Source organism: Girardinichthys multiradiatus, chromosome 20 (genome assembly GCF_021462225.1).
Source record: "Girardinichthys multiradiatus isolate DD_20200921_A chromosome 20, DD_fGirMul_XY1, whole genome shotgun sequence".
Lineage (NCBI taxonomy): Eukaryota > Metazoa > Chordata > Actinopteri > Cyprinodontiformes > Goodeidae > Girardinichthys > Girardinichthys multiradiatus.
Genome location: NC_061812.1, coordinates 30520393 through 30531817, shown reverse-complemented (window position 1 = coordinate 30531817; position 11425 = coordinate 30520393). Strand labels below are relative to the sequence as shown.

The 11425-nt window shown below is 39.5% G+C and overlaps 1 protein-coding gene across 2 annotated transcripts; it reads left to right on the top strand.

Annotated features, from left to right (window-relative positions):
* The first annotated feature begins 618 nt into the window (after window positions 1–618).
* On the top strand, window positions 619–8406 carry LOC124856260 (melanocyte protein PMEL-like). 2 transcript variants are annotated; one of them, XM_047346558.1, is made up of 12 exons: window positions 619–765; window positions 1578–1673; window positions 1902–2048; window positions 2174–2308; window positions 3326–3487; window positions 3601–3885; window positions 3976–4668; window positions 4780–4944; window positions 5052–5154; window positions 6070–6275; window positions 6366–6456; window positions 7868–8406. In XM_047346558.1, exons 1-12 carry the CDS (start codon window positions 714–716, stop codon window positions 8016–8018), a joined length of 2286 nt encoding a protein of 761 aa, XP_047202514.1. In that variant the 5' UTR covers window positions 619–713; the 3' UTR covers window positions 8019–8406. The 2 variants fall into 2 exon arrangements, with proteins under 2 accessions (XP_047202514.1, XP_047202513.1); XM_047346557.1 differs by having other exon boundaries at window positions 4777–4944.
* The last annotated feature ends 3019 nt before the right edge of the window (window positions 8407–11425 follow it).

The following is an 11425-nucleotide window of genomic DNA, read 5'->3' as shown; positions in this document are numbered from 1 at the left end:
TAATTGAATTTTAAATGTGTCCATCTTTTATTCCTAATAAAAGTTTGGATCCGACTGAAGGATCTGAGTATGCACATACCTTTCATACAGCAAGTGCAGATTGCCTCAGCTGCAGCAGCCAGAGGTTAACAGAAGGATACAAAGGAAAGGCTGAAGAAATAAAGGATGCTATTGAATAGTCATCCACACACCAATCTTGTGATTTCCATGCACACATGGTAATAAGGTCATATCTTAACTCAGGAATGACTTGGACTTTGCTCATAGGCTTCACACATTCAGAGGTGCTATGTTTAATTATTAGAATGCATTTATTTGCTTTCTTATTTTGAGAGCTGTTGTTTCAAGATATGACAAGTATAACACCAATGATCTCACAGGAATAATGAGGATACAATTTTAAGTTAAAAGAATTGCACAGATCACATAAAACAAAAACACGTACAAATATAAAACGAAAGAATACCAACTGAGTTCTGAGAAAAAAGTAATCAAAAGTGAACAAAACTTCTCTGAAAAGGGCTGGACCCAGACTATTGACTCGCAGTGATGTCAGAGGTGAGAACAGATTTTATGGTAATTCAGGTCCGGGATCCATCTTAAAAAGAGTGAGGGAGGTGTTACTGGATCCTGTTTGGGAGTTGTGCTGGGATTCAGAACAAAGGGTTGAGAATCTGGGCTCAGAGAGAAGACCAAAAACTACCAAAGCAAGGATGAGGACTATGATCCTACTTCTTTTGGGTTTTACGTCGGCCATGGCAACTAGTAAGTATATAAAAAATTAAAGACAACAAAACATATGCAAATATTTCTGTTTGATCTTCATAGAAATGTTTGAAATATCTACTTTTTTATTTGCTCAGAGTTTCTATCAACACATCATTTTGTTTTATTCACTGTTAGTTTTCCATGGTTTAGACCACTAATTGAACAGCAGACAGGCTGACCTCTTATTTCATACTTGTTTCATGCTAATACAATGTGCACTTTGTTTAGGAGTGGGAAGATATACAAACATTTACATGCCAATTTTATGCTATTAAATGTTTTCTTTCATTCAGATAGTTTCAATCTGGATTTATGAATAATTTGCAAACTGTGTCCTGTAATTCATGAAAATGTGATGAGCTCAGAAATGGACTTCACATTAATTAAAAACAATGTAAAAGTGATTAGTCATTCGGAAGAGCATTAATTATCTGAAAACCGTTAGTTAAGAACAGGGTTGGATAAATGGGTGTCTGGGAGCCTTTCATACCTCACACTGGGATTACTGATGCTGCTCCTGCTCAGCTGAAAGTCACATGAAAGGGATTGAGGGGGATTGTGGGTCGTATGACTCCCGCTGCCAAGAACCTTTACACCCTTCATCACCATCAGCAACTAAACATCTTGTTCCTTTTATTTCTATATCACACAACCTCTTGTTTAATCCATGATTAATGTCTGCAGTATAAAAACGTCTCAGACAAATGTAAAACTAGCTATATTAATGTTCCCTGCTCTCCCTGCAGATTTACCTTCCTTAGACCATCGTTCTTGATGCTTTTTTTTATGAATTTGTGGTATTTTTGCAGGGCAAAGGAGTCAGTTCACACGTTACCGATCATGGGATTCTCAGATGTACCCGGTGTGGCAAGATGGAGACCCAAAGTTCAAAAACTGTTGGTCTGGTGAGGCCCATCCATCCATCCATCCATCCATCCATCCATCCATCCATCCATCCATCCATCCATCCATCCATCCATCCATCCATCCATCCATCCATCCATTCATCCATCCATCCATCCATCCATCCTGTTTACAATCACAGGGAGATATCCCTGTAGTTAGAGACCGGATGTTGGGTACAACTTGGACAGTTGTTGTCAAATTGTTTCTAATATATTTATCTTTTACAGGTGGTGAAGTGACCTTTGACCTTAAGAATGATGCACCCACTCTGACAGGAGCAAAAGCAACCTTCACCATCAACCTTAATTTCCCACCAAACCAGACAGCGCTGCCTGATGGACAGGTGGTGTGGGCACGCAACTGCACCGTCAATGGTAAGAAGGAAAATGCATAAAAATAGTTGGGATTCGGTTAATGGGATCAAAATTTCATTTCTCTTCAATGTGTAGAATTTATTATGTCTGGCATTGTGATAAATATGACTGCTGTTGCTGCTTAGGGAGTGAGTATCAGGAGGGTCAGGCTGTGTATCCAGACAGAGGCAGTGAGTGGACCGGAGTTTTCCCTGACGGCACGCCTTTCAACAGGAGTCAGAACAGGAAACCCCACTATGTGTTCGTGTGGAAGACATGGGGTAAATTACCATGAGTCTGTTGGAAACACAGGCTGATATTTATTGTGTGATCTGATTTAGTAATGTATTGTGCTTTGCTTTTGAATCCTTTGCATTGTAATGAATCTTCTAGATTGAAACTTTATATCTTTAAAATTAAATTGTTCTCTTCCCTTCCTTCTACTTTAAAACCTTTTATCTCCACCGAGAATAAGAAAAGATTTACTGTAATGTATCTTGTCACAAGATGCTTGTCAAGATTTACGAGTCATCCTGAGAAATAATCAATATGAATAATCTATATTATATGGTGAAAATGTATAGAAAATCTTAAAATTAATATATATCCTACCGCAATACCATAATCCAACTAAAAATCAGAGTGTAAAAAATAAATGTATACTTTTCGTTTTTTATTCAAGATCTCATAATAAGTAATCCACAACTTTCTGTTTTCCTGAGGATATAAATATGACACAGAGGTTAATTTCTTTTAGGTACCAGGCTGGATGGATGGTAGTTGTTTGGAAGTCACACCAGAAAAAAACCCTTTTCTTTCCAACCAACACAAGTTAACATGCACAGTTTTCTAAAAACTGCTGAGACCTTAAATCTGACTGTGTGCTCTGGCAAGATGAAAGTAAGGTTGAGTTTGTAGGCAACACTTACTCCACACGGCTTAAGAATAAAGTAAAGAGTGCATTTATGGAAACACCTCTTGCCCATTATTAAGTAAGGTGGAGGTTGTGTGGTGCTTTGTGCTTGTTTCTCTTCTAGAGACCTTCTTTACCTTATCAGATTATATCTTGAACTCTTTGAAAAATCATGAAGTCTGAGTTGATGAGAAGAGAGGATTAGAGAGTACTGAGGACTCTAGAGGACCTAGAGTAACTGTGTAAAGAAAAACAGACCCCTCTCTCTGCATGCTCCAACCTTGTTACAGGAGAAGACTAAAAGCGTTCTTACTGGCAAAAACTGATCTTGAACAATAGTTCTCCAGGTTGCTAAGATCATCCTCATTTTATTTTTGTATTTTAGGGCGTTACTGGCAGGTGGCAGATGGGCCATCCTCCTCCCTCACCATTGGAACAGACAGCGTCCCTCTGGGTTCCTACAACATGGAGCTGGTGATCTATCACTGTCGTGGAAGAGACAGGTTCATCCCCCTTGGCTACGCGTCTTCAGTCTTCACCATCACAGGTGTCCTTCAGAATGATTTCTAAGATCTAGAGTGTGGAAAGTTGTTTTACAAATAATAAATACAACCAGCCAGTCTTATAACAACGGCTCTACATGCTTAATTTTGTCATTAGACCAGGTTCCATTCAGTCTATCCCTTTCTCAAGTCAATGATGTCAATCAAAATGACCAGAACTTCATCCAGAACCAAGCCATTGCCTTCTCTGTGGCAATCCATGATCCCAGCCAGTACCTGAACAGTGCTGACATCAGCTTCAACTGGGACTTTGGGGACAACAGTGGGACGCTCATCTCCAGAGAACGCACCGTCACACACACATACCTCTCAGTAGGAGCCTTCAAACCTCAGGTGATCCTGATGGCAAGCATTCCCAGCTCCTGTGGAAGCCCCACAGCTGGTAAGACCTGAAAGTGATCATTTAGTCTTTTAAGAGTGAGGAAACATCTGTATGCTTGAAAGATCAGTGGGTTTGCACTTCTCTTTCCAGCCTCACCAATCGATGCCTCTGTTGCTCCAGCTGTAGTTGTTGTGGCCTCCACCCCTGCAGCAGCACTCCCTTCTCCAGCCGAAGGTGAGGGTGCAACAACTTTGGATGTTCTTGCATCAGACGCCACTCCTCTCGCTACCTCCAACAATGAAGAACCAGCTGCTGATACTGATGTGGAAGCTGCCTCGGTGGCTCCAGCAGGAGTAGATGCAGCTGTTGTTTCAGCAGAGCAGGATCTTGCTGACACAGCTGCAGAAGGAGATGTTGCTGAAGTGGAGACAGAGGTTGCAGCAGGAGAGGTGGCCACTGTTCCCCCTGCAGCTGAGGAACCAGTAGAAGTGGAAGCAGCTGCGGAAGATGGCACAGCTGTGGAGACTGCCCCTATCATTGATGCTGCTGCTTCAGCTGCCCCTGCTGCAGAAGGAGAAGAAGTAGCAGATGGGGTTGCTGATGCTCCCACTGTTGCACCTGTGGTGGTGGATCCATCTGTACAGGAGGAAGCCAATGAGGCTGCTGAAACTGCTTCTGTTGCCCCTGTGGTCGTTCAAGACGATACTGAAATCCCTGCTGCTGCTGATAATGTTGTTGCTGCTGCTGCCACTGAAGCTACAGCAGCCGAAGAAGCAGCAGTTGACCCTGAGGCTGAAGTGCTGGAAACTGAAAACACATCTGCAGCAACTGCAGCTGCTGCAGGTGATGATTTTCTATAAATTCATACAATTACAACACAGATTAAAAAACTGCCTTTCGATCCCTTATAGCAGTACTATAATAATTTACTTTATCTTTCACTGGGGGAAGAAGCAACTGAGGCAGAAGCTGTTCCAGACGAGGGTGAAGTTCAAGGTGAAGAAGAGGCAGAAGCAGCACAGGTTGCACTCGTGATAGCCAAAAGACAGGCCCCAGAGCTGACAGCCGACTGCACAATCAACCGCTATGGCTCCCTCGCTACATCAGTAGATGTTGTTCGTGAGTGTTATTGAGCCATTCCATGCAGTCTACACCACATTTTACATGACACTGCTGTGCTACTAGCTATAAACGTTAATATTTCTTTTTCTCCTTTAACCCTGCAGAGGGAATTGAGAGTGTAGAGATTGTTCAGATGTCCAATGTTGTATCAATGGCAACCGAGTTGGATCAGAATGCAGTGGATGTCACCATTTCCTGTCAGGGAAGGTTCGTGCAAACAATTTTTCAGTAATTTGCTATGTTTAATCAATAATAAAGCAGGTTATCATGCACGTTTCTGTTTTAAACAGACTTTTACAACTTGAAAAACATGCCAACGGAAAATGCTATAAACATGACATTTAAAACTTGTTACAGGATTTTTAATGTGTAAATTCTCGTCAAGTAATTATTATGATGGTCCAATTGCGAAAGTATTCATCCTGAATGAACCTTTCACATGTTGTAATTTTACAACCACAATAAACAAGCAAAAAGTAAGCGTAAAGTGGTCATAAAATCACATGGTTTTCAAGATTTATTACAAGTGAATGTCTGGAGAATGTGCCGGGCATATTCATTCTGCAATCTAGTCTGCTACCCTGTCAATAATTTGTAATTTAATGTCAGTATAACTACAGTTTTGTTAGAGAACGTCAGTAAACAAACAAGAAAGCCATCATTGAAAAAGGCCACTGAAAGTTTGCCACAAGCTATGTAGGAGACACAACAAACATCGGAATGAGTGGGCTCTGGTCCAATGAGATACAAATGTAACTTTCTGGCCCACAGTGAAACATGGTGGCGGCGGCATCATGCTGAGGGAATACTTTTATTAATCAGTGACAAGAGCTGGCAAAGTAGTGACCCAGGAGGGCTGAATACAAATGCAAGAAACACTTTTCAGTTTTTTAAAAATGTATAATTTTTCTTCTATCTCACAACTATTAACTACTTTTTAAAGGTAACAAAAAATCCCATTAAAATACCCCAAAGTTCATTGTTATGTGACAAAATGTGAAAACATTCGAGAGGTATGGATACTTCTGCAGGACACAAACAGCATGACCAGCAATATTGATATTAGGTTATAGTTTTTCTTCTTGTACCAGCTTTTTTTTCCATCACACTGTTTTTTTATAGCCTGCCGAGCGAAGTGTGCACAGTCATTTCTGATGCCGACTGTATAACACCGGTTCAGACCATCTGCAGCGCAGCCTTGCCCTCTCCAGACTGTCAGATGATCCTGCGCCAGTTCTTCAATGACACAGGCATGTTCTGCCTCAATGTCTCCTTGACCAACGATGTCAGCCTGGCTGTGGCAAGTGCTAGAGTCAATGTAGCAGTAGGTGAGCATGGGGAAAAATATCAGCAGCTACAAATATTACTTGTGAAGGTTATTCTATTTCATTTGTTAAATATGATTTAATTTGTTTCAGCGTCTGGTGGTTCCCCAGCTGGAACAGCTGCCACTGTGCTGGGAGTTATGGTTCTCGCCTGTGTTGTTTGTTGTATTGGTTTGATGTACAGGTGAGTGCCTAAGATCCAAAATGTATTTGACACCAAGATTTCTTTATAGAAAGTGTTATTTTTTCCCTTTCAATTATTTTTCGGGATGTCCTTATTGTGATTTTTTTTATTTAGGATGCCACCCCTTATCTTTTAAGACTTGATAAAGATTCCCAGCCCGACTTGAATGACTTTGAAGTTTAGCATTAGCATTAAAGTTCAGTAAAAAACAGAAATAAAAAAACAGAAAACATTTAATCAGAATCTTGTGACAAATTTCAGTGTGGATTCTATTCATTTTCCTCTGCTTTTACTGCTGCTACCTCTGCTTTGAACATGTGTGGAACAGGTCACATGACACAGACAAGCTGCAGCGGCCAATACAGTCCCTCTGTCACAGTGAACAGCATTGTAAAGGGCCCTTCCCTGGAACCATTGTAGTTTTCTACAGGCATTATTACCCCCCTGTGTTTCCACTCCATTTGACAGAATTAAAAACAATTCACCAGAGTAAAAATTTACTCTACAAAAGCCCTGGTAGGGAGCTAGCACTCTGTCCTTTACCAGAAAAGTTGCAGGAGACAGTGGTCTACAAAGCAGTAATTTGATTGATAGTTAGGTTCACTTCAAAAATAAAAGTTTCATGTAAGAGTAAGTTTGTTTATTTGATTTTTACATTTGAATTCAGTGATTTCAGTTTAGAAAAACAGAGCCCATACTTTTTGTTAACTTTAATTGTAAAGACGTTTAAGTCATCAATTCCTGTTTTCAGCCCTCAGGGAAAAATCCTGAGGGCTGCAGTAACTTGTTGCAGTAACCATCTGCTTCTGCAAAGAATCATAAGAACTGCCACGAGTAGATTGGGAATAACTTTAGGTTTCAGAAATAATGAGAAACGTAATTATATCCTTTCTGTCTTGATCAATAGTCATCAGTATTTCTATCCCTGTCCAAGTTTTGACGTACAGAAGAAAACTGCTCCTTAAAAATATTCAAATACAAAATGAACTTATTGTCAGCCGAATTTAGAACATTTAAAATGAATGTTGAATTTTTACCCCCTTATCCATCCCATAGCAATGGATATTCCTTAGAGAAGGGGTGTCCAAAGGGTGGTCCACGGGCCATTTGCAGCCCTCTGCTCACATATGTGGAGTCTACATTTGCAAATATCTGCACTGCTGTTTAACTGCGTAAATATTCTGCAGAATGTACCTTGCTAGTAAAACAAATAACTTACACTCAGTAATGTCCAGAAAAGACTTGAATAGTAACACCAAACCTTCTCTTACTAAAAACTGATCCCATTTGGGACTCTGTTCACTCACACCAAGAGGTCCTTTATTTATGTCACATAATACAGGAAGAAATATTCCTGTTTTATTTTTTTCACAAATAAACTCTCTTTGCCTGCATTACGTTTCTCAACAAGACGGTTCAAGCAGTACCAGCCGCTGAGAGAGGACCATGGTGCCGATAACGGAGGCAGCTTTGTGACGTCCATGCCATTGCTGCTGTGGAACCTGCTGAGTCGACAGTCACCGGGAGAAAGCCGTCCACTGCTCCAAGGAAGAATTGTCTAAAAACCGTCACCAGTTTATGTACCCAACATGTACGTTCCCTTCTTACAAAGACGCCTTATATATGTAAAACCAGTCAGTCCATGATCATCATCTTCAAAAACCAGAAACACTTAAGGTTTTTGGGAACCATCCTCATGAGTAACATGTAAAAATCAGGAGTCTTTTCTGTAATATGGAAAGTTATTTATTTTGTCCTGGAATATCTTAATAAATGTCACTGGTAGTTAATACAAGAAGTCTAATATGTGGCCTACTTATTTTAACCTAATATCAAATAAATTTGTATTCATTTTACTTCTTAACAGTGTAATAAAAACAAAGTTTATTACATTAAGTATTATCTGTGCAGCCCTAAAACGAATAAAAAGTCAACTTTATCACCATTAAATGTTTCTTCAATGTTTTTTTATTCGAGGTTCTGTATAAAATGATGGCTTAAACAAATCACCTGTCAAAGGCGTTTCGAAAATGGACATGATTTCCAGTCTGATAAGTTAGAAACTGTGATCCAAAGGTAAAAAGTCCAAAGCCTTTAAAAACAGGTTTTCTAATGAATATACTGGCAATGTCTGGTGTAAATTTTTACCTTGCAATTAAAACTGCGAGATTTAGTAAGAACAACCACAAAGAACTGCAAAGAACTAGTTCAATTTGTAAAATGATAAATAGCTTTTCACTCAAGATCACACCAACTTGGTTTAGATGTTAAATTGACTAGTGAGGAGCAAAAAAAAACAAACAAAATCAATAGAAACAGAATCAATCAAGAGGTGGTACCAGCAAATATTGATTTGATTTAGATTTCTCTTTTGTTCATTTACTGCATGTTGTTGAATGATGAAAACAAATGATTAAGACTTCCATTTTTGAAAGCATTCTTTGTTTACAGCATTATATAAATATACATATATCAATATATAGATATAATTATACCTCTATATATAAATAAATATACACTCACTGGCTACTTTATTTGGTACACCTGTCCAACTGCTCGTTAACGCAAATTTCTAATCAGCCAATCACATGGCAGCAACTTGATGCATTTAGGCATGTAGACATGGTCAAGACGATCTGCTGTAGTTCAAACCGAGAATCAGAATGGAGAAGAAAGGGGATTTAAGTGACTTTGAACGTGGCATGGTTGTTGGTGCCAGACGGGCTGGTCTGAGTATTTCAGAAACTGCTGATATACTGGGGTTTTCACTCACTACCATCTCTAGGGCTTACAGAGAATGGTCTGAAAAAGAGAAAATATCCAGTGAGCGGCAGTTCTGTGGGCGCAAATGCCTTGTTGATGCCAGAGGTCAGAGCCATGTCATAGAGCACGAATCATCCCAGACTGGTCTCTTGAACATGACAATGAGTTCAATGTACTCAAATGGCCTCCACAGTCACCAGATCTCAATCCAATAGAGCACCTTTGGGATGTGGTGGAACAGGAGATTCGCATCATGGATGTGCAGCCAACAAGTCTGCAGCATCTGTGTGATGCTATCATGTCAATATGGACCAAACTCTCCGAGGAATGTTTCCAGTACCTTGTTGAATCTATGCCACAAAGGATTAAGGCAGTTCTGAAGGCAACAGGGGGTCCAAGCCGGTACTAGCAAGGTGTACCTAATAAAGTGGCCGATGAGTGTATATATATATGTATCCCATCAGACTGGAGTTGATGTTAATACAGATACAATCGAAATATTAGATTTGTATTAATATCTGCTTTCTTCCACTTTATGATTATATTCTACTTCACATTAGTCTGACATTTAAAATCCAAGTAAAATACACAGAAGTCTTTGTTTGAAGCATAAAAAAAATCAAAAAAGTTTCGCAAGGCACTTAAGAGTTTGACTTTTTTTGTTGAGAACAGCCAAAATCAGCCTGCATGAGTGATCAGTTTTGGCAAATAATATTCATTTACCCAACATCCTCAGTAACACCAAAGAAAACACTTTGACGCTAGAAAAAAATTGTCTACTGGTTGCCAAAAAAAGAGTATTTTTTTCTTATTATCATAGGCACAGGTGAGTTTGAAACTGCAACATTTCTGACTTCCTGTAGTAGATAGCAGTGCTGCAATACTAAAAGTGGCTTTCCAAAAAGGAATAACCATCAAAGATGTGGTTCATTTTAATTATGTCCTTTGCAGGGGCATTGCTGACATTATTTTAAGAATCTCATCTTAAGAGAAAAGGTTATGCTCTTTGCTGATGGATTTCTAACCAAGCGCAATCTCTGTTGAGAGGTTGCAATATCTATCAGCCACCATTAGATGGAGGGCTGTCTGCATATCGGTATGTTAAATACAGAAGTATGACAGCATGGTATAAACTATAGAAATTTCCCACCTTTGAACAATTTAATGTAAAAAATATATATATATATATTTTCCATTTGACTAAACTATTTAGCTATGTTGAAAACTAATTGCTGTGTTGGATCTGTGGTAGTGGAACTGAATTAATTTAGTGATATGTTAGGTACATAAATTGGCAATTAGTGACAATAAATTACATTATATTGGCACTGAATAAGTAAATTAAATGAATAAGTAAATAAACTTATTGCCGGATACAAGCGGCTGAAATGAACTTCCTCCGTAGGGTGGCTGGGCTCTCCCTTAGAGATAGGTTGAGGAGCTCGGCCATCCAGGAGGGGCTCGGAGTAGAGCGCTGCTCCTCCACATCAAGAGGAGCCAGTTGAGGTGGCTTGGACATCTATACCGGATGCCTCCTGGACGCCTTCCTCGGGAGGTGTTCCAGGCACGTCCCACCGGGAGGAGGTCCAGGTGACGGCCCAGGACACGCTGGAGGGACTATGTCTCTCGGCTGGCCTGGGAACGCCATGGGCTCCCCCTGGAGGAACTGGAGGAGGTGTTTGGAGAGAGGGACGTCTGGGTGTCTCTGCTGAGCCTGCTGACCCCACAACCCGGTCCCGGATAAGCGGAAGACGACGAGTACAAGTACGAGTAAATAAACTTTTTATTCCATTGTGTATAAAAAAATGCAAAGTCTTTGCTAAACGTTGTATAAGAATGTATTGAGGTAATGTTTTAGACACATTAGGGATTATACATTTTAGTAAATTTGTGGTGCTTTAAAGCATTCAATTATTGGACTTTCCCAGCTACTTTTATTTTTTTAACTACTAAATTAATAGAAAAGTTTGGATTTTAGATCATAAGCCATTTATTTATAATAATATTGTAAGGAATTAAATGCACAATTAGCAGTAACATACTTAGCAAGGAAAGGTTTAACAGTAAATTAGTGTACTTAAAAGGTAGTTAGAGCTAAATGTACAATGAAATATTTCTTACTGTGTTCTGGTCTTGATTATAAACGGATTTATGAATATGTTATAAATCACTTTCATGCATTAACTTATAGAGCGCCAACGCACAA